The sequence below is a fragment of the Mus musculus genome, chromosome 10, assembly GCF_000001635.26.
Source record: "Mus musculus strain C57BL/6J chromosome 10, GRCm38.p6 C57BL/6J".
NCBI lineage: Eukaryota > Metazoa > Chordata > Mammalia > Rodentia > Muridae > Mus > Mus musculus.
This window is the reverse complement of record NC_000076.6, coordinates 116,801,088-116,825,434: the sequence shown is the minus strand read 5'-3', so window position 1 is coordinate 116,825,434 and position 24,347 is coordinate 116,801,088. Positions and strand designations below refer to the sequence as shown.

Sequence of the window (24,347 nt, the reverse complement as noted above, 5' to 3'; positions counted from 1 at the left end):
TGCAGAAGGGCGGCGTCCCACCCAACTGGACTCCAGAGCTGTGCTGCTGTGTGATTACAGGTGAAGCACTGAGTGCTGCATCCAGCCAATTACGTTGAGGATGAATTTGTGTTGATTTTCCCTTAACTCTGAAGACTGTTCATTCACACACGACTTCACTGAACTCCACAATTACCTCTGGAGATGGCTAAAGACAATAAATGGGACCGGGTAGTGATGGCGCACGTCTTTAATCCCAGCGCTCGGGAGACAGAGGCAGGCAGATGTGTGAGTTCGAGGCCAGCCTGGTCTACAGAGTGAGTTCCAGGACAGCCAGGGCTACACAGAGAAACCCTGTCTCGAAAAAAAACAAAAACAAAAACAAAGCAAAATAAAACAAACAACAAAGACAATAAATGGGCTTATCGATATTCTTCAAAGGATAACACTAGTACCCAAAGATAAATATTTGCCCTAAAAGTCTTACAACCAATTGATTTCTTATAACTTAGACGGGAATGTTGGGTTCTTCCCTAAACATTTGAAACCATGAGACAGAAAAAAAATATTTTAGAAAAGTAAATGAACCCATTTGATGTTTGGTATCCAGCAACAGCTGTTGGGCCTCATGTGAATATATGCTCATAATTCTGGAGAGCATATATTATAGGTTGCTTTCACACATGAAAACATGGGTTCCCAGCAGGGAAATAAACATCTAGATCTTACAGTATTTCTCATTGGAGATGATGAGCCATACTTAGGATCTCTTGTAGATCTAACTGTGTTCCTTGTTGAAATAATTTGAGCATAGTTTAGGAATTTAGTTTCATCTGTTGAAACAAATATAAATGTTGCAATTGTATTTTTTAAAAAAGTCTACTTACATCTGCTCCTCCAGTATCCAGTTACCAGCATGGTAAGAATTATCCCAAAGCTCATTTGCAATGGCAAGAATCCATCACTGTCCTGCTTTGCTTCCTAAAGTGGCTTATTATGTTCAGCAGAGAGCAAAATGCATCCCCACTCTATGTTTCTGAGTTGATGGCTCACCATAAAAGAACTGAGTGGAAGCCAGCTTACCGTTCACATCCAACCAGCCTGGGCATCTTGCAGAAAAGCTTTGAAGTGACTTTATACAAAATAACGTTTAAGGCTGTTGCCTTGTGTTTTCCCAGGCTTTTGTCCGCTAAGAGTCTGTTGCTGGGTCTTCTGAGAGGTGCAGGTTTTCAGCTGATAGAAACAAAGTAGGAGGTTGGAGTTGCCCCAAAAGTTCTTCAGTTGAAATCAAACTAAGAGCTAAACTTGGTGGCTTCTTTTCATTTTATTATTATTTTTTTAATGTACGACACATGCGCATGGCAGAACATTCATGCAATACCGAGAAAGTGTCTAGTGAACAATGTGGCTCAACACCCACTCCAGTTCCTAAATCTCCCAGTGTGTGTTCATGAGCAAATCTCTGTGATGAGTCTGAGCCATCTTCAGGGATAAATAGCGCCCAGATATGAGGCCCACCAGACAGGCAAATTGGAAGTCCCTGTGTCAGTGTTATCTGACGAGGTGTCAGGATTCTAGCGAATCTGGATTCTCTTCAAGGGGATGCAAATGAAAAATCACGTTTGGAATATTGTCATTTGGAAAAAGGAAATGGGTTTTGTCATGAGGAATGCGAGGGATTTGGAGACACCCCCACCCCCATTTGAAAACACATCAGCAGCCACAGTGGAGCGGAGAAGAAAGAGTACAACCCAGTAGAAATTCTCAGGCAGAACATTTTATTAGAAGCGAAGTCTCTCTGGAAGTTTCGCTTGGATTGTTTTTAAGGATTGCTGGTGCTACTTCTAAGTCACATTGTGAAAGTGCGGAGTTAGAGTCGTTACTTAGCAAACAGAGGAATTGCAGAACTAGCTGTAGCACGGACCACCTACGTGTTCTTGGGTAACTTACTATCCTTCCAGAGCGCCAGTGCCAATAAAGTGAGCATGATGGTACCTATATCATAGACCTGCTTCATGGGGTAGCACACAAAAACGTAGCCGCCAAGGTTCCACAGCACCACCTGTGTTCAGGGAGTAGTTGGGGCGTATCAACTACCTGTGTTATTGCTTGTTTGGCAGATGCATGTGAAGTCAGCAATATGAGTGTTTTAAAGTTATAAAAGACTAGTTAAATAAGAGGTATTTTTATTTACTTGAGCATTAAATAATATGCATATTTTTGCTATGAATTTAAATAATTATTATACCTGAAAAGAGTCTTATTTTTAAAGTCTGTGATCCCTTCCTCACTTTTTAAAGTTGTCTATGACTGAACACACAGTTCAATCTCTGAGAAATGTCAGAGAGATTCGATGTTCTCAGCCCTGGCATGCAAAGCTCCTATCATTGTGGGTCTCTCCAGCTCTCCTGGGCTCTCGGTGTCATTTGCCTATGTCAGTGTGTTCTACCTGGTATGGGAGTCTCATAGGAAGGACTCAGATAACAGTCTGTTCCCCTTTGCTCTGACAACGCATGATCAACCCTTTCTGACACAGGAACTTTAATTGCCGTATGCCGCTGTGTTTCTCCAGGCCTCTAACCCTGGGCAGTTTGAAAATGACAGTGACGCACTGTGGCAGCGAGGACAAGTTCCAGAATCCATCGTCTGTCATGGGCGAGTAGGAATAAACACAGACACACCCGATGAAGCCCTGGTTGTCTGTGGCAACATGAAAGTGATGGGGACTGTCATGCATCCCTCTGACAGCCGAGTGAAGGAGAACATTCAGGAGGTGAGCCTGGGGTATGGCACAGGGCCCTTCCTCGGACACCTTAATCAGGTGTCTGGTGTTGTAATCATAAAAAGATAAAGGACTATAAGATTATGTTCTATAGGGGTGTCGTGAGGTAAGGGGGAAGGGGATGCCTTGGTGGGAATATCCCATGCCAAGGCAGCCCTTCCCCTGAGGGACCAGCCACAGAACAGTATAGTATAGAATAGAGTTTATTCAGGGCATGGGGAGGGGAGTTAAGAGGGTAGTAGAGGCAGAGAAAGGCAGAGAGAAGGAGAGAGTAGAGAAGCAGAGGCTGGCCATGACTGTGTGGAGGAGGGGGGAAAGGGAATGAGGAGAGAGGGGGAACAAGGGGGCAAGAGGCAAGGGAGAGAAGCAGGAGTGAGAGAGTAAGAGAGAGAATAAGAGAGGGAGGAGGGGGCAAGCAGCCCCTTTTATAGTGGGCCATGCCTGCCTGGCTGTTGCCAGGTAACTGTGGGGGTGGAGTCCAGACAGAATACCAACATCTGGGACTCCCAGCCTGACATGCGTGGTTCCGGGGCATGTTTATGTGTCACCTGTTGGTGTGAAATGAACAAGTTGCTTGAAGATAATGGTGGGTGGAGGTGTGGGACATCTCTCCTGCAAGAGATGGCTCAGGGTTAAGAGCACTGACTGCTCTTCCAGAGGTCCTGAGTTCAATTCCCAGCAAACACATGGTGGCTCACAACCATCTGTAATGGGATCTGATGTCATTCTGGTGTGTCTGAAGAGAACCTCAGTGTACTCTCAAACGTTAAATAAATAATTCAGACATGTCCTTGCATCTGGCCACACCAGTGGCTTAGGTGGTCTCAATCAGAAGGCTTGTGGAACATCACAGTTTGAGAATGTCCTCCACAATCCTGGCTGCTATCACCAGGCTTATGCAGGATTTCAGTTTGGCTTTCCAAAAGTCATCAGTTTTGCTCTTTTAAAAGATTTATTGATTTATTATATGTGAGTGCACTGTAGCCATTTTCAGACACACCAGAAGAGGGTATCTGATCTCATTACAGATGGTTGTGAGCCACCATGTGGTTGCTGGGAATTGAACTCAGGACCTCTTAACCACTGAGCCATCTCTCCAGCCCCCAATTTGGGGCTTGATTAAAGAAGATACATTGTCTTAAATAACATACTTCCCAGAGCCTCTCAAATCCTTCTAGGATGTGTTCTCTGTATAAGCAACATGTCCCCTCATCCTGGACTGGAAATGAGAAACTCCCCTCTCCTGATTCTGCTCACAGCAGCCCAAGGGGATAAAGAGAATTGCAGAGTTGGGTAGGAGACTGGAGATTTATCCTGACAGCATCAGCTCAGGACTTCACCCCAGAGATGTGCTCAGCTTTTGTTTTGCAATCCATGTCTAGAGAAGACTCAGCTATGAGTATTTTAATCCATGTCGATAGCTTCTTCTCAGACCATATGTGTGGAACACTTTTTACCTGTATAAAACTAAGTAGACAGGAGTTTTACTTCCATTAAATACATATCAGTAATGTGAGGTGTTAAGAATTATCTTGTATTAGTATTGCCTTCTATCCATATTTGTGAAATGGATAGGCTCCTATGACTTCTAGCTGTCCCATTTGCCACTTATCTCAGCTGTGAGATAGATGGCGGTCATCATTGGTGGCCTCGTGGATCTGTGCACAGCATCCTTGCCTCTCTCACTGACTCAGTTTCTCCAAACTTTTAAGGAGAGAGCCATGCTTTCAGAGTTTCTAGAAGGATCACAGACCCTTTGTGCTGCTAGAATAAGATGCTGCTGGGTGATTTATACACAGTAGAAATTTATGACTGGTAATGCTAGAGGCTATCTCAAGGAATCCCAAGATAAAGGCACTGACAGGCTTAGTGTCTGTTGAAGGCTTTGGCTAGTGGCATGCCAGGGACGTGTGCAGACAACTGTCTTCACATGGTAGAAAGATGGACACGTGCAGGAGAAAGAGGTGATCCCCTACAATTTTGATGTTTGTTTTTAAACAGAATCCTATTTGCTAGGTAGATCAGGCTGGTCTTGAACTCACAGAGATGGGCCTGCCTCTGCCTTCCAAATGTAGGGAATTGACTTGTATATCCATGCTCTACTCCTTTAGCTCTTTTGTCAATGAGCATAGAGACCTCATGACTTAACCCCCACTGTGGTGTATTAAAATACTTAGGGAAATGATTGTTTTAGCTATCTGGGGTCTTTTGTTTTAGGATATTTTTTCTTATTTCTATGAGGAATGTTGTAGGGAATTTGATTGAGATTGCATTGAATCTGTAAATTGCTTTTGGTAGAATCATCGTTTTCACAATATTAATTCTGTCAACCTATGGCCATGGGAGGTCTTTCCATTTTCTAGAATCTTCTTCAACCTCTTTATTTGGAGGTTTAAAGTTTCCATTGCAGCGGTTCTTCCATTCCTTGGTTAAGGTTGTTTCTAATCCTTTATTTATTTATTTATTTATTTATTTATTTATGTTATTGAAAATAGAATAATTTTTCTAATTTCTTTCTTAGCAAGTTCATTATTCATATAGAAGAAAGCCATGATTTTTCTATGTTGGTTTCTGCAGTCTGCAATGTAAATGAAAGAGTTTTCTAGAAGAGTTGGTAGGGTCTTTTTCTGGTGTAGAATCATGTGATTTGTGAATAAGGATAATTTTCATTCTTTCTACTTTAATCCATTTTATAGTGTTCTTCTCTCTGTCGGCTGTGGCTAGGATTCCGAGCACTGTACTGAATGTTAGGGGGAACCTTTATCTCATCCCAGACCTTACAGGAAATGTTCCCAGTTTCCCCCACTTAGACAATGCTGGCTATACATCTGTTGTGTAACTTTTATTGTTCTGAGGTACACTCAATTTATTCCCAATGTGTCTAAGACGTTTATCATGAAGGCATATTAAATTCTGTCAAATGTCCTTTCTGTATCTATTGAGGAGACTTGTGATTTCTGTAAGTTTATTAATTGTGTGTTACACTTATTGATTTGCATACACTGAACCAATCCTGCAGACCTGAGATAGAGCCCATTTGTAATCTTTCTATGCTCTTGAATTCAGTTTGTGAGTATTTGGCTGAGACTCTGCATCTGTTGTCACAGGGAAATTGGCCTTTTGTATTTAAGCTGTCTTTCCGTCTTTATTTGATTTTGGGTATCAGGATAACGCTGGCTTTGTAGAATAGAGTTGATGGTTCTCTTTCTGCTCTTGATTGATGCTGTTCCCCTAAGCTGTTACTTTGTAACCTTTGAAGGCCAGAAAGGGAAAGTGACTTTTCCTGGATGGCTCTGGTTACAGTGTATCCTTGTGCTTCCTGGGTCAGGTTTGCAAATCTCTCTGAGATCCCAGGAGTCGTACCTCTCTGCACAGCTGAACAGTGGATGCTCATTCAGGTGGGACCCTGCCACGATCCTTGCTGTATCTATGGCAGCTGCCCTGATAAAGTCTGCGACAGCAGGCAGCTACATTGCTTGCTACTGTTCTTCCCAGCTATGCACGGGTGGAGTGGTGCTGATGCAGAAGAAACAGGCAGTCTGTGTGGTTGATGGACACTGCAGATCTCTTTGTGGTAGAAACTCATGGATGATACAGCTTCTGGAGGCGTTTTGCTGGAGGCATTAAAGTTGACTTGGAGAGGGCCCAGGCCAGCACACCATATCCCAAGTGGCCAATATGGCTGCCATAGCCGGTGCCAAGCCAGACTTTGGAGGAAGTTCACTAGAGAATGGTGCAAATGTGTGTTCATCAGTGGGTCCTGAGGTGAGAAGCTTATCTGGGCAGTACAGCAGAAATGCCCCTCATACTTCTTCAACTATACTAATCTACTTACTTAGAGACGGCTTCTAATCTGCCATCTTACCCAGAAGTCACTAAGTGATGTATTTCTGACTGTCAAAATGCCATTGATTTCATAATCTAGCAGTATTCTAAAGGAAAAATCAGAGGACATATGGGAAAGTGGCTGGTTATCTTTTAATCAGACCAATATCATTATAATTAGATACAGTTGTTTTGTGAAATTATCAAACAACCCACTCCTTCAAATTAAAGGGGATCTTTTGGAGCAAACACTTAGTTTTAGAGATTATATTTACTCTCTTGCTATCAGTTTTCTGGGGACCAGTAAATTCCTTTGAGAACTTGACAATGACAATTGGGGACATCATTAGACCCAATAGCAGGGGAGAAGGAGATCTATGCTGACTTGAACCCTGAGAGACTTGGGGAGGGAATACAGAGCAATCCCCGGAAAGAAACTCCATCCAGCAAACTATCCAAAGTAACTCAAGAGTGTGGGGTCTGTCCTTACGAGAGGTTGTCTTTGAACTGGCAATGCAGTTTTAGTTTGTAAATAGAGCCTGGGTCACACACCTGTGGACACAGTTGAACAGGACACCTCAGCATCCTGAACAGACTCTCCAAAGTGAGAATCCTGGAACTTTTCAGGGAAGACAAGAGCAGTGTAGGAGGTACTTCCGCCCCGTAATTTAGACTGGAATCTCTGGTTCTATTTGTTGGAGCAGCGGTTCTCAACCTTCAGAATGCTTTGACCCTTTAATACAATTCCTTATGCTGTGGTGACCCCCCCAACCATAAAATTATTTTCATTGCTACTTCACAACTGTCATTTTGCTAGTGTTATTAATCATAATGTAAATATCTATGTGTTCCCATGGTCTTTTTTTTGAAGGTCACAACTCACAGGTTGAGAACCATTTTGGAGGCTGGCAGTTACCAGTGGCTTTGACTTCCCTGGGGAGAAAATTAGAAATTTCTCATCTGTCAGTCTTCCCTGCCTCTCAGAGTCACGCAGCACATTGTTTTGAATAACAAATATCTAACCAGGTGAAATTTGCTCTCTTTTAATTAAAACAGGTTGACACAAATGAACAGCTGAGAAGAATAGCCCAGATGAGGATTGTTCAGTACGACTACAAACCTGAATTTGCATCTGCCATGGGGATAAACACTGCCCATCAAACAGGTACAGACACAGACTCCTCCCTTGACTGTCTGTGGCCGGCTATGGAGCTTCTCCTTGTCTGTTCACCCTGAGCTTCATTCGAAAATACCCTGCCCATCTAACACATGCTTTGAGAGGCTCACCATCATTGTAATGGGGGGCGGGGAGGGAGGCTAGAGAATGTGTGGGTTACCTTTAACATAACACCCCCACGTTGCACACCCAAGTTCTGCTAGAAGATTTTGAATATATTGCTTGTGAAGTGAGGGTTCAAGGGCCAAGAGGAACAGGGATTGTGTGAAGCAGGGAAAGGGGGTAGGGTGGGGGCGGGGCTAGACAGTCTAGGGATGGAGTTGAGAGCCAGGTAAGGCTGGCTCACAACATCAACATCATCACCGCAAGGACACTCCATGCTCATTCCTTAGCCTGGGAATCCTAAAACTAAGCGGGAACACTAAAGGACCAACATCTCCTATAGGAACATAATGGACTCAAGCTAGCAATATGCGTCCTTCTATGTTTAGGGATGTGAGGGTACTTATTGACCCTTCACAGCACCCTTCTCCCCAACTAGGCAGGGACTGAAAGAATGAGAAGGCAGGCGGGGAGGAAAGGAAGGAGTGGAGCACTTCTACTTTCAATTCTGCAGTGGTTCTCACCTCAATTATAGATCAAAGTGAAAGCTGAGGTAAATGTCTCTTTCCAAAGAGTTTCCATGGAACCTGGGTATTCCATTCTGATGTAGGAAACCCTGCAAGCATTTCCCACACCCCCATTAACCCCGTTGGAATGTTTTGTGTGTAGGAATGATTGCCCAAGAGGTGCAAGAGATCCTGCCCAGAGCTGTGAGAGAGGTTGGGGATGTCACCGGTGGAAATGGGGAGACACTGGAGAACTTCCTCATGGTGGACAAGGTAATCAATTACTCCATAGGTGTCTACAGCTAGGGCTGTCGCTCACTGCTACACCCCTCTGCAGGTTACACAATGGGCAGACAGTTTACCCAGAGACGGGGCTTGAAAAGAACCACTCACTGAGCTGTAGAGAGAATTGGTACCAATTATCATACAATATATTTCTGAGATATAACAACAACAACAGCAACAATAACAATGACAATAGGCCCCATGGGGAAAACGACTGTGCAGTGCTCAGAATTTCTTTTCAGCAGGGATTACTGAAGGAAAACTTGTCTAAAGCAGAGTTCACTCTGCATGGCTGTTCTCAAAATAAGGTCCAGAGAGCATGGGAAATCTTAACGAAAAGCTCAACCGCACCTTGTCTTTAAAGACAGAAAACTATCAGGGGAGGAAAGGTGCAGTGGTTAGTGGCACTTGCGCATCTTCCAGAGGACCCAGGTTCAATCCCATGCATCCACAAGCATCTGCCATGGCGGTCCTGCCGGTCCTGTGCTCACCCAGCACACAGACATGCGTGGGAGCAAAATACACACATACACACAAAACAATAAAATAATTAAAAATAAAGTAAAATGAAAACAGAACTATAGCTTATAAGAAAATACTTCTGTTCTATAATACAAGGAAAATTATAGCTTTTCAATATGCTCCTCAGAATAATTAATAATTAAATAAAGTGTTGAAATTTTTTGCGGGGGGGGGGGGTTTCTTTTGTGACGAGGATGTGTTTAAATTCCACAATAGGGCCATAAAGTGGGTCATTTTTACAGTGCAATTCCCGAGTCTCATTTGTTTCACCAAGGGCTTGTCTTAATTCTTTGATATTCAAATTGTTCTCTGTTGAAGGATGCTCTCCTGGATCTAGATTAGCCCCCACCCCCCCTCGCTGGATGGCTGTCTAAGTCAGGCAGTCCCTCTCTTGGCAATACAGCCTGTGTGATTTGAATAGTTCTGTAATACCACGTCTGTCAATCTTGTGATATCCTGCTCTTTTGCAAGGCTCACAAACTACACTGCCGCCGGCTTGAGGTGTACCAAGTAATTTAGGTATGAAGAGGAAAAGCCAATTGCCAGAGGGATTTTTTATTTTTATTTATTTATTTATCTATTTATTTATTTATCTTTTAGCAATGGGCACAGATGTTTGAGTGGAGACTAATTAATACTTTCTTGGTTCATCTGGGAGTGTGTCTCCAACTTCAGAGTGCACGCAGTCCACCGGGGGTCTCGCTGAAATGCACGCTCTGATCGGGTCTATGACCTCTGCGTCAGCTCAGTGCCTGCCTCTGGGCTCCCGCCTGGAGTGGAGCCCTGGTTTCTCTTGGATGTCGGGCTGTGAGATGAAATGAACCCTTTCTTTTCCAGCTGGCTTATGGTCATGGTGTTTTATTACAGTAACGGAAACTCTAACTAAGACAACCTTCCCCCTTCTCCAGGCTCTGTCCTACCCCCTTAACCACCCAGGCAGACGCCTCCTGTCTGCGGCCCCTCATTACTAGATGTTTTTTCTATCATCCTGACACCTACCCAGTATGCTTCTGCCCCAGAGCTGTGGGTGTTTTCTGTCCTAAAGACTCTTCCCACAGGCGCTCTCACCTGGACTTCCCTGCCCAGGTCATGGTTCATCCAGAGCAGTCTCTGCGCCAGATCACTTTCTTTGATGAGGTCCAGGGTCATTCCGGGGTGGGTGTATAGTGACTTTGCACAGATCTTTCTGTCCTAGTCAGGGTTTCTATTCTTGCACAAACATCAGTGTTACGTTCTGTCTAAGCTCTGCCCCACAGTTACCTGGCAGCAGCCAGGTAAGCCTGACTGACTATAAAAGGGGCTGCTTGCCCCTCCTCCCTCTCTTGCTCTTGCTTCCCTGTCTCTTCCCATTCCCTTCCCTCCTCTCTCTCCACACGATCATGGCCGGCCTCTTCTCCTCTACTTCTCTTCTCTTCTCTTCTCTTCTCTTCTCTTCTCTTCTCTTCTCTTCTCTTCTCTTCTCTTCTCTTCTCTTCTCTTCTCTTCTCTTCTCTTCTCTCCTCCTCCTCCTCCTCCTCCTCCTCCTCCTCCTCCTCCTCCTCCTCCTCCTCCTCCTCCTCCTCCTCCTCTTCTTCTTCTTCTTCTTCTTCTTCTTCTTCTTCTTCTTCTTTCTCTCTCTCCTCTTCCCTCCTCCTCCTCCTCCTCCTCCTCCTCCTCCTCCTCCTCCTCCTCCTCTTCTTCTTCTTCTTCTTCTTCTTCTTCTTCTTCTTCTTCTTCTTCTTCTTCTTCTCTCCCTCTCCTTCTCCCTTTCTCTACCTCTACTACCCTCTCAACTCCCCTCCCCATGCCCTGAATAAACTCTATTCTATACTGTACCATCGTGTGGCTGGTCCTTCAGGGGAAAGGGATGCCTTGGCATGGGCCTGCTGAGACACCCCCTCCCCCATACCTCAGCACACCTCCATAAAGCATATCCCCCCTCTCTTTATCTTTTTATAAACATACCAATCATGACTAAGAAGCAAGTTGGGGAGGAAAGGGTTTATTCATCTTACACTTCTACATTGCTGTTCATCACTAAAGGAAGTCTAGACTGAAACTCACACAGGATAGGATCCTGGAGGCAGGGGCTGATGCAGAAGCTGTGGAGAAATGCTGCTTACTGACTTGCTTCCCCTGGCTTGCTCAGCTTGCTTTCTTAGAGAACCCAGGACTACCAGCCCAGGGATGGCATCACCCACAATGGGCCCTCCCACCCTTGATCACTGAGAAAATGCCTTACAGCTGGATCTCATGGAGGCATTTCCTCAAGGGAGGATCCTTTCTCTGTGATAACGCCAGCATGTGTCAAGTTGACACAAAGCCAGCCAGTACACCTACCTATCCCTCAACTGGACCTCTCTACTGAGAACAGCATGCACTCTCGTTCGAAACAGCTTGGAGGGTATTTGTACCCGACTGAAATTATCTGTAGATTTACTTGTTCTCTGTCAGTCTCTCTAAACAGTTGTGTGAGAGCTGAAATCTATATTTTTCAAAACGATTTCTCTAGTGCTTTATTGTGATTTTCTCCCTAGGGCTTCAAGCACTGTAGGAATTGAGCAATATTGGGAGCCCGAGTTAAGGAGTTCTGAGATGTTTTGGTTGATGCAGCCTCTACACAGACTTGGGCTTCTGAAAAATGCAGTCTCGAGTGTCCATACTATGGGCCTGCCATTCCCTGTCTGGAGGCCCCGTGCTGACAAGTCCAGGGTCCAATAAGCTGTCAATATCCTGGAAAAGATTTCTTTATATTAACGTTCCATTTCTGAATCTCACTGAAGGGATGGAAAGTGGTTACTTGCATAACAACATCTGAAGAAGTGGTTTTCTAGGAAAGATGAGTTCAGATTCCCCTCTTGAGATGTCAATTGAACACTCAAGATGAAAACGTTCAGAAGGCTGCGTGGGTTGTGGGACTCTGGAGAGCAGGGAGGAGGTGGTAGCAAAAGCATGAGGATGCCAAGAAAGGAAAGATCGTGGACGAAAGTCACAGATGAGACGCCCGTGGCCACGCCTGGCCTGAGGATAGCTTTCCTCTCATAGTTTTAAAAAAAACTTGCAAATCTGTTGTCTATATTTAAAAATCAGAAATCTTCTCATGATTGTTTTAGACTCTCGTCTCCTGTGAAATGCCAGATCTGGAAAGATGGGGCTGTGGCGAAGCTCTCAGTAGGGGCTTCGAACTCCATGTGGCAGCTTCCCACTCTCTACGTGGTAAGCGGCATGCAGTTGAGGCTATAGCGTAGCCGTTCTCAACCTTCCTAACTCTGCGACCCTTTAATACAGTTTATCATGTCGTGGTGATCCTCAACCATAAAATTATTTCTTTGCTTTTTCATAACCATCAATTTTCTACTGTTATGAATCATAACCTAACTATCTGTGTATTTCTAATGGTCTCAGGTAACCCCTGTGAAAGGGTTGGTTTACTTCCCATCGGGGTCACGACCCACAGGTTGAGAGCCAGTGCTGTAGACACAGTTGAGAGGATGGGGCAAGTAAGGAAAAGATGTGGTAAGGACAGCACCATAAGCCCAAGTTACAAGGACCAGTAAGGAAGAGGGAGGAGGGAGATGTGATGGGAGGAGGGAGCTGTGATGGGAGGAGGGAGATGTGATGGGAGGAGGGAGATGTGATGGGAAGAGGGAGATGCGATGGGAGGAGGGAGATGTGATGGGAGGAGGGAGATGTGATGGGAGGAGGGAGATGCTATGGGAGGAGGGAGATTTGGTGGGAGGAAGGAGATTTGATGGGAGGAGGGAGATGCTATAGGAGGGTCTAACTGGGACTAAGCTGGCAGTAAGTACTGGATGCAGGCAGCCTTCCCTGCTGTGAAACACTGTCTGGCCGGATGTGGCACTTCACACCTGTAGTCTCAACACTTAGAATGCTGAGGCAGGAGGATCACAAGTTTTCAGTCTGCCTAGACTGAATGCAACTCTATCTCATCAAACAAAACAACCTACCAGACTGTTGGCTGGTGCTCGCTCGTCCATAGCACTAATGTGACATCTGACTTTCTAAATTTTGCTATTATTATTGAGTGAAACTGACTTTATCTTTCTGTGATTAGTAAGAACTCTGTGGATCTCTTTCCTGGAGTTGATACTTAGAGTCCTCCTGTGAATTTGGTCCAGCAGTCTAGTGATTTATGAGTCATGTGTGTGTGTGTGTGTGTGTGTGTGTGTGTGTGTATGTAGGTGCATGCGTGTGTATGTAGGTAGGTTATATTTGTGTATGTGTATATGTATGTGTGTATGTATGTGTATATAGGTGTATGCACGTGTGTGTAGGTGTGTGTATGTAGGTGTATGTATGTAGATTGTGTGTATGTATGTGTGTAGGTGTGTGTACGTAGATAGGTGTATATGTGTATATGTGTGTATCTATGTATGTATGTGTAGGTATGTGTGTGTGTGTAGGTGTATATATATATCTGTATGTGTGTGTATGTGTGTATGTGTGTGTAGGTGTATATGTGTGTATGTGTATATGTATGTGTGTGTAGGTAGGTGTATGTGTGTGTGTGTATGTAGGTAGGTGTATATGTGTGTGTGTGTAGGTAAGTGTATGTGTGTAGGTGTGTGTATATAGGTGTATGTCTGTGTGTGTGTATGTAGGTATATATGTGTGTATGTATGTGTGTGTGTAGGTATGTATATGTATGTAGGTGTGTGTATATAGATGTATATGTGTGTATGTGTATATGTATGTGTGTGTAGGTAGGTGTATGTGTGTGTAGGTATGTGTATATAGGTGTGTGTGTGTGTAGGTGTGTGTATGTAGGTAGGTGTATATGTGTGTATGTGTGTGTATGTTTGTAGGTATGTGTATATAAGTGTATGCCTGTGTATGTGTGTGAGTATGCAGGTGTATATGTGTGTATGTATGTATGTGTGTGTAGGTATATATATGTATGTAGGTGTGTGTATATAGGTGTATGTGTGTGTATGTGTGTGTGTGTCAGAGAGAGGAGGAGGAGGAAAAGAAAACCCTTCCATTTGCCTCTGCTATTTTATTCCTTCCTGGTACTCTTTAAAAAAGAAAAAGAAAGGAAAGCTAACTTTCAAGAGCTGTCCTAATAGCTATAGGCCGGGATGATCATTTTCCCTCTCAGTGGTTTGGCCTCCATCGCAGTGCTAACAACACCACACACAACAATGTTAATCTATGTGCTTTCTTGGCTTTATTCTTACTAATGGCCGTCTCTCCGCTGAACAGTGTACTCTGAAGGCAGGAGCTGTGTCTGCCTGCTGAGTCAGGTTTCTTCCCTCCAGCTGCTGAGGAACCTCCACGCCTGACACAGCCTGAGTGCGTGACGAGGAGGGGCTGATTCTGTGCCAGCAGTGGATAAGAAAGTCTGTGGGGTGTGGGGCAGTCAGTAACCGCACGCACGCTTCCCACGGCACACACGTACACGCGTGGGTGGGAGGGGACAGCTGATCAGGGTTGGTTCTGTTCTTCCACCGTGAGGGTCCCAGAGCGTAAACTCATCTCAGTGGCCCAGGTGAGCAGCTCGCTGCTGCTTTTCTAGCAAAGGTGGACGACCAGACAGCAGCTCATCTTCCCTGAGCTTCCTTCCCCACTTGGTGCTGATTAACTAATCACAGCAGAATGGGACCCAGAGCTCCCCACTGTGGAATGAGACACGGTGACCACGGTGACCACACATTCACAGCAGAACAGAGCTAAGTAATTGAATCAAGTTCAGTTGATTTTTGGGGGTGGGGGGCAGGGGTGTTTTTTGTTTTTTAGTTTTTTTGGTTTCTCAAGACAGGGTTTCTCTGTATAGCTCTGGCTGTCCTGGAACTCACTCTGTAGACCAGGCTCAACTCGAACTCAGAAACCCGCCTGCCTCTGCCTCCCGAGTGCTGGGATTAAAGGCGTGCCCCACCACGCGCAGCTCAAGTTCAGTTGTTTATAACCAAGGGTGATTATCAATAAGAAAACCTTTCCAATTGCTTCAGTGTAGAGTATATGCTCTCAGCATTAATTAATTCAAACCTCGACATGGAGACTAGACGTGTCTATGAAGAAAACAGTCCCGGAGCATCCAGATAGACATTCCTGGTCAATTACTCTCAGTGAGCCTCTGTTATGAGGGTCAGGGGCGTTTACAGCTATTTTTAAACATACTGACAAGTTTCACTGAGATGCTGGACAAAAGTCAGAATTTTAAGTCTTCTAGCCATAGTTGATTGCAATAAAAGATCCTAGAAATTTCCGTAAAGTCAGGACAGGCCATAATTATAAGCAGTAAGAAGTAATAAATTCTCCCTGCATCTTTATTACTTCTCAAATAGGAAAACATGTGAATTATCTCCTTGCCTATAGGATTCCTACAAGATCTATGGTGCCAAAAACTCTGAGCTAGAGAAATTAGAGCTGGCCTTTTATCACTATTGACACATAACTAGGCATATGCAGCAATTGCTTATATCTCCTAAGACAGGCTTAGAAATCCTCTGGGGGAGGCATGGCGGGAAGAGTTGATTAGTAGTTAGGAGAGGACCTCACCATTCTTCACTGCTTGGGTTAGAGCTAAGTCACACTGTGTTGAGGAAAACCTTCTCTAAAAAGAAGCAGAGAAAGGAGCGGGTGTGCAGGGCAGGACATGGTGGAGAAAAGGGGTGGGGTGGGCTGGGCTTGGGAGCTGTAGGAGAGTAGATTGCCCGTGTGTGAGTGGAGGGGGAAGAGGCCAGAGAGGATGAAGGGCAACGGGATCTGGGCGGCTGAATTGGTTATCTACTGACCACGTGACCCGCTGTAAACATTCCCCTTGTTGTGGCTTAACGTCCCCTGTAATCTAAGCTTAGTGAGTAGCAATATGACACCCACGATGTCTTGGAATCACGGAATGCTATTCTTATCTTCATTAACTCCTGCCTTAGTTTTATTAAACAAAAGGAAAGCCTGAACCGTCATTAGAAACCTTAAAGCAGTTTCTGTCAGAAGATCTTTTAATTTTTAAAGAAAAAAAATTTTTTAATGAATCTCTCCTCCTCCCCCATATCATCATCACCATCACCATCACCATCATCACCATCACTGTTATTTTGGTGCTGTGCATGTGAGTGCAGTGGCCCGAGAAGGCCAGAAGTCAGAGGCATCAGATTCCCTCTGGTACTAGAGTTACAGGCAACTTCGAGGGACCACGTGGCTGCCAGGACTCAAACTCCCATCCTTTGTAGGAGCTGTGTGCACTTCTCGCCACTAAGCCCTCTCTCCAGTGCTCCAAAATAGTTTTAATGTACATAAAATTAAAATAGTAATTGTCTTAATTAGGGTTTTACTGCTGGGAACAGACACCATGACCAAGGCAAGTCTCAGAAAGGACCACATTCGACTTGGGGCTGGCTTACAGGTTCAGAGGTTCAGTCCATTATCATCATGGCGGCATGCAGGCAGATAGGGTGCTGGAGAGGTATCTGAGACTTCTACATCTGAATCTAAAGGCGGTAGGAAGAGAGAATGAGCCACTGGGCGTGTCTTGAGCTTCTAAAAAAAAAAAAAGTCAAAGCCCACCCACAATGACATACTTCCTCCAATAGACCACACCCACTCCAACAAAGCCACACCTCCTGATAGTACCACTCCCTGTGAGCCCGTGGGGTGCATTTTTCATTCAAACCACCACAGAAATGAAACCCACACCCATCTTCCTCAGAGTCCAGAGTATATTAATTATTTTTTCTCACTCCTGTAACACCTGACGGAATTTACTTAAGGGAGGAAGCATTTATTGTGACTCAGGTTTAGTACCTGGTGGTGGAGTAGCTCATGGCGGCAAGAATATGAGGCAGCGGGAGATGAGGACTCAGACTGCAGCTAGCCTGGGCTACACCCCTCAAAGGCTCATCCCCAGTGACCCACTTCTGAAAGCTCTGTGCACAGCCCAAGGGTGACAACGTTTCAATATAGCACTGCAATATCCGCTTTTCCGGGATAACATTTGAAATGTAAAAAAGAAAACACCCCCTCTCTCACACACACACACAAAAGACCCTATCCTATGTCCTTCCCCCTGCTTCTATGAGTCTGTTCCTCACCCACCCACCCACTCACTCCCCACCTCCCCGCCCTCGCATTCCATCAAGCTGTCACAGGACTAAGGCCTCTTCTCTCACTGATGCCTGACAAGGCCACCCTCTGCTACATATGCGGCTGGAGCCATGGGTCCCTCTATGTGAATTCCTTGGTCGGTGGCTTAGTCCCTAGGATATCTAGGAATTCTGGTTGGTTGATGTTATTCTTCCTATGGGGTTGCAAACCCCTTCAGCTACTTCGGTCCATTCTCTAACTCCTCCATTGAGGAGGACCCTGTGCTCAGTTCAGGGGTTGGCTACAAGTCCGCCTACAGAGAGCATCTAAGATTCCAGTTCCAACCTGCTACAAATGCTTATCTTTCTTCAACTCAATTACTTAAACTGAGTTTCAGAGTTATGTCATTTTATTATAGATACTTTATATCTATATATGTCTGTCTATCTGTGTGTGTGTGTGTGTGTGTGTGTGTGTGTGTGTGTAAGTCATAGGTCAGTCTTGGCTATCATTCCTTAGAGACAGACGCCATCAACCTTGTTTTTTTGAAACAGGGTCTCTCATTGGATTGCTGCTTGCTGTAGAGTGAGTGTCTGACAAAGAGTCCTAGGGGTTGCCCGTCTCTGTCTCCCTAGAGCTAGAGTATTACCGTGCCTGCATGACTTTCTCTCCCCTTAGGTTCTGGGTCCCTAACTTACATCTTTGTGCTTGCACAATCAAGGCTTTACCTGACGAGCTATCTTCCCAGCCTGATATCTTTTTGAAGGGGAAGGACCACTTCTTAAAAATGGAACTACCATACCATTACCATGTAGAAAAAATTACCAATTATGGTAAATTTTACGATAGTCGGGGCTGAAATTTCACAAATGTTTTTGTTTTGTTTTGTTTTTATGTAAATTTAACACGAAAGGCATACAGATGTCCATATAGTTTGGGCAGCCATTAAGAAACAATTAAAAAATTTTCTATTACGTTCCATCATTTGGTGGGGTTAGCAAACAATGATATTCTGTCATTCTTTCTTTGGTCACTGGCATTCTATTAAAACGAAGAACATTTCCTCACCAGATATATAGTTGACGTACAGTTGAGGAAGCGAAAGGTTCATTCCTTTCTTTATTTATGAGTGTTCTGAAAGAGAAAGTTAAACCTCTAATGTCTTCTGAAGGCAACCAATAAAACATTTTTAAATTGGGTATAGCCAGTGGGTGCTTTTAAAACACATATGACCCTTTGATCTACTCCCGAGGTGTGCCCTTTGATGTCCTCTGGCCTCTTCAGGGGGGTCCTGCTTACTCTGACACACTCACAGTCGTGGGTGGTCATCTTCTGCTTTGACAGAGAGGTGTCTGAGCTCTCTCTTCATGTCCTGCCTGCCCCAAATCTGGGGCTATTCCTCCTCACAAGATCCCTGGATCCCTTCAGTGAGCAGTATTTAGAGACCACAACGAACATGCTCACTGTTAGTGGGTCAGAAATGTCTTTTTATTATACTTGATCATGGTTAAAGATAGGAAATAGTTTCCATCTTTGTAGCCTTACAAAGCAGTTAAGATTCCAGATGGGGTTTTCGTGTGGGCTGCATTTGGTTGGTTTTCGGACCCCACTCCCTTAGAATGTCCTTTCTTTTAGTCACATTGTGTCCTTTGCTGGTTTCTTGGCCTGTACCCGTGTAGCCGCCCACCTGATCTATGCATTTAACAATTAGAGGGTAGATTCACACTTGAATGAGAATGTAAGGTAAAATACCACATTATTTAAAAGGCAAATTTATATATATATGCACATAAATAATATATTACATATAACATATATAATGAAGATTTATTTGAGGATCTGGTTTTATTCATTTTGCCTGCCTGGCTTCTTTTTTCCCAGTATGTATAAAATTTTTAAATGATAACGTAAACAAAATATACGTTTTGAACTTCCCCCTCCTATAGACAGTGGATCACCTGTGCTGCCTTCTTCTCCTCTCACGATCACAGGCTTTGCTGCGCGTCAGTACGAGAAGGTTTCCTCCTCCCTCCTAAAGTGCAGTTGCTGCTGTGCAGAGCTGGCCTCCATCCCTGGGCCTCTGCTGACAGTGTTTGAGTGTATGTCAGTCTCTCCCCACTATACTGCATTTTCCCAGTCAGTCTAGGGAAGAGATTTCTGGACATGGGCATACTGGCTCAGAAAATAAGCACATGTGGAATTTTGATAGGTTAATGCTAAATTCTGCTCCATTGCATGTTTTGTCACTAGAGTTTTTTAGATCGATTTCTAAAAGGCTATCTAATGAGATTTTAGGAGAAAAACACTTTTGGGGGTAAATTTGAGAATACAGGTACACACACACATAATCATACAATCACACACATATACACACATTCACACACATACACACACTCACACACATACATACACACACATTCACACACATTCACATACACATATACACACAGACATACTCACACATACTCACAGAGACTCACATATACACACTCACACACATACATACATACATGCTCATACAAACATACTTACGGACACTCACATATACACACTCACACACACACATAGATATATACACATTCATACACATATACATATACTTACACACTCACACACATGCATACATACCCTCCCACATACACACACTCACACACATATACACACACTCACACATACATACACATACATACATATACATATACATACATACTACATACATACACACATACACACATTCATACACATATACACATACTTACACATACATACACATATACCCACACTCACATATACACACACACATACCCACACTCACATATACACACTCATACACATATACACATACTTACACACTCACACACATATATACACACACATACTCACACACATACATACACACACACTCAAACACACACCCTTAATGCAAACAAGGGCCTCAGAGATGAACCTCTTGGTCCTTTGTTTCCCAAAGCTTCCTGCTTTTCCAAGCTGCTAACTTGGCACCTCTCAATTTGCCTGCTGTCATTTGCTATTTAACAAAGAGTCAACACAATGGCCGCCCACCACAGATTCTCCATTTGGGTAGGGAGATAGCATGCAACCTCCAATATAGACAAATGGCCAACTGACAAAATCAGGGGCTTCCATAGACCTCCTTGGTTGGCTGGGAATTAAGAGGATCTTTCAGTGCTTCTCAGGACAAATGTGTCCTTAAAATTGCACAAACTGAACCTAAACCTTGGAATATTCAGCTCTGCCTGATCCTCTACTGTATTACCATGTATCTATCTACCCGTATCTATCTACCATGTATCTATCTACCCGTGTCCACACTGTATTAGCATATATTCATTGTTCAAAATAACAGGTCTCACCAGTTCATCTCCATGCCTGCAGATACTATCCTTTGAGTCCCCTTTTCAGTGATTGTTTTTCATGGTTTGAAACATGAAAATCCCCCCCCCCCCATTACATCACAGCCATAGGTAACCTTGAGACATTGACCTCAGGGTCTTCACTGTATGGGAACAGGCTGCTCTCCCTGGAGGAGCAGGCCTTGCTTTGAACTTTGAACTTTTGAAAAGAGAGAAGAAACGGAGGAACAGTCTTGGGGTCAGGGTGAGATCTGACAAGAGCTTGCCAGTGCTTTTGATTATGGCTAAGATAGTCACGTGTGTTTTAAACATTCTGTTTGAGAGTCGGATTAAAATTTGAATTACACACAGTCACTCCAGGGGTGTTAAAGAAGATAAACTATCTCAAGAATTATTGTCACATTCACAAATGAAAAAGTGGAAGTCTCAAGACCTCGTCACATTTTTACCTGGTGGCAGAACTCAGTGAAAAACCAGGGTCTTTAGAGTAATATTGTTGTCTTTATTTTATTTTTAAATTTTATCTTGGAGATATGGTCTCTCTATAAAGCAGAGGTTGGGCATGGAACTCATTGGCTAGTCCAGATTAGCTGGAACTCATGATCATCCTCCTGCCTCAGCCTTCTGGATGTTGGAATTACAGATGCACGCCACAACAACTGGCTAAGTCTCCATCAGAGCCTGAACAACTTGGTGCACATTTTATCAGGGGGGAGTTGCAGTCACTTCATAAGGGTGTTTAGCAATGACCACACAAATCAGTTCATGGAAGCCTGTTCCCCTTTCCTTTTTTTTTTGGTTTTTTTGTTTTGTTTTGTTTTGTTTTTGTTTTTCAAGACAGGGTTTCTCTGTGTAGCCCTGGCTGTCCTGGAACTCACTTTGTAGACCAGGCTGGCCTCAAACTCAGAAATCCGCCTGCCTCTGCCTCCTGAGTGTTGGGATTAAAGGCGTGCGCCACCATGCCCAGCCCCCTTTCCTTTTTTATGGGCTTAAAACATAGCACAGTTGTCTTAGGGGCTATGTCTTTGGACTTCAGACTAACAGCATCCTTCAGTTCATTTTCCTTACTTCTCTTACAAAGACATATTTTTATTTTATTGCAAACTGATCAGAAACCATCTTACAGCCCAGCTGGCAGTTTGGGTAGCCTGTTCTGAGTTTCGAACCACTTCAGACTTCTCCAGAGTGAACTTGAATTTACGGCGGTATCGTCTGCCTTTGGATAGTGCGCAGACAGTTCCCTGGTGGCCTTAAACTCTGCAGCGCTCTGCAGTTTGCATTGTGTTCCCTTCCAGGACCAGATCTTCATGGAGAATGTGGGCGCCGTGAAGCAGCTGTGCAAACTCACCAACAACCTGGAAGAAAGAATAGAGGAGTTAGAAATATGGAACAAAAAGCTGGCCAGGCTAAAACGCCTCAGTAGCAGCTGGAAGTCCTCCATCAGCGAAGCCAGTTCCATCAGGTACGTTCAGAAGTTTGGGGAAGGCAAAGGGTGGGTTCCTCCCAGAGGAGACCACTCTACCTGGCCTTGTGGATGAAGCAACACAGCTACACTTTCAGGCCCTGAGGTTCGTAGTCCTGCCTTGGAAAGAATTAGGATGCAAACCCCTCCTGACTATCTTTGTTACCTTTTTTGTTGGTGGTTTTAAAACGAAACCCCAGGACTCTGTTTAAGCTCCTGGATCATTAGAGGAAATGCTAAATATTAGCAAAAACATGTTTTCCCCTTCAAGGAGAAGAGGTGGTCATTTCTAAATTTGAAATGAAAAATCAATTTTGATTTTTGGGGGTGGGGGTGGGTGAAGTTATTTTATTGGCTGTTCTTAGTTCCTAAGGAATTAAAAGCCATTTCCTGGGCTCTAGTTTTTGGGTTTTTTTAAAAGACAGAAATAATGTTAATGCAATCATTAATGTTTACTAAAGCCCCCACTCCACCCCCTACACAAAAGAACTCCAATTGCTGTGGCTTTTCTTTTTTCAAATTATCACTGTCTTACAAAAGGAAGGTCCTACTGCTGAGTTTGACAGCCTGGGCCATTGTCACATGCCTCCTAGAGAGGCATTTGAATAGTAATCAATTTTCTCTCTCTCTCTCTTAAAGCAAATTGAGCAGAGCTGTTAGTGCATCTTCAGCCAGAAGGACAGGTTCCAAAAAGCCCACCAAGGTAAAGAGACTGAAATGTAAATGAACGGAGATGCTGTTCTCTAGACCAATTGCTGAAATGTAAATGGAAGTTTTAGCCTGCCTCCTGTGGTAGATCTGTCTCCCAGCTACTGGGGGATGGGGCATGGGGGAGAAAGAAGGCATGTGAGGTGGAGGCAGAAAGATGGAGAGAGCAAAGCCTGCCTTTTGTTAGAGCATGGAATATAAAATGAGTTTAGCACGAGCCGGGGCAACATTGTCAGAGTCTTGTCTCAAAATCAAAACACAGAAGACAGGCTGTGGGAGTAGCTCACCACAGTAGAGCTTGCCTCACACATGAGTGGTCCTGTTTTAGATCCACAGTAACAAGTACCACACATATACACATGCAAACACTCAAACACATTCACACACACACATGAGTGCTTGAGCACACACACACATACACACATATACACCCAGGGGCACACATGCAAATGCACAAACACAAACATGTGTTCACACATATACTGCACACACACACACGTGCACTCGAGCACACACACATATATACACCCAGGTGCATACATGCAAATGCACAAACACAAACACGTGTTCAGACACACACTGCACAGGTGCACACATGTAAACATACAAACACACACATTCATACACACTGCACACACACACACACACACACCTGCACACACACAAACAGGTTTTTAGAGGAATTGATCAGAAATTGGTCTGTTTCCCTCATTTGCATTCTTTGGCAGGTGTGTTAATGACTACTAACAACAAAAGAGTCCTAAACATGTCCAGACCACTTCAGACATGACCTACTAGTTATTGTTTACATGAACATCCTCTAGTGAACCCCATCTCTTAAGAAACCCCATCCAACAGCCTTCACATGGAACATCAACATATACATGTAGACATCTTTATACTTGTATATGTATGTATGTATGTATGTATGTATGTATGTATGTATATATATATATCGCTGTGAGACATTTATTCCTGGGGAGACATGAACAAATATGTACTCACCTCAGATAAAGAACCCGTGACAGACCAAAATATGGATACCACAAAAGTCCAACTTGATGAGCCACTGAGTTTTAACGGGGTTATACCCGTATGGGTGAGGAGCTACTTACAGAAGCAAACATGACTCAAAGACAGCTGCAGCACCAAAGCCCACCCCATCACGGGTGTCAGCTCACAGAGCTGGGAACCTGGAGCACACAGCACACCTGCAGGCAGCTTAGCAGGTGGGACAGCATCCTATCCAGGTGGCTCTGTGGTTCTGAGCCTTTTCCCAGCAGCTCAGGTGGTCTTTTGTTCATCTGCTCTGGTCAGAGGGCTGGGCTTGTCTGGGTGTCTTTTGCAGCTTGTCATGTCTGTGAGAGAGTGTCACTCAGAGGTGTTACTGATTGTATACTCAGGACAGGAGCGACCTAGTGAATCTGGTCAGTTTTGATGGCTTCCTGAGGGTGTTTTAAAGTTTTATTTTCTATCTTAAGGAGCTTTCTCTGTAGGAAGAAATGTTTCAGCAGCCGAGGAAAATGCAGGCTCTCTGTCTCTGTCTGTGTCTCTCTGTCTCTGTCTGTCTGTCTGTCTGTCTGTCTCTCACACACACACATAT

General features: G+C 44.1%; 1 protein-coding gene across 1 annotated transcript in view; it reads left to right on the top strand.

The window, feature by feature from the left end:
- Positions 1-24,347, top strand: part of Myrfl (myelin regulatory factor-like) — a 120,335-nt gene that overhangs the window by 71,445 nt on the left and 24,543 nt on the right. The window contains exons 11-15 of the mRNA NM_001033333.3: positions 2,552-2,752; positions 7,643-7,751; positions 8,535-8,644; positions 21,870-22,036; positions 22,676-22,739. Coding sequence (NP_001028505.1) covers positions 2,552-2,752; positions 7,643-7,751; positions 8,535-8,644; positions 21,870-22,036; positions 22,676-22,739 — 651 coding nt within the window. The remainder of the gene's footprint in view (positions 1-2,551; positions 2,753-7,642; positions 7,752-8,534; positions 8,645-21,869; positions 22,037-22,675; positions 22,740-24,347) is intronic.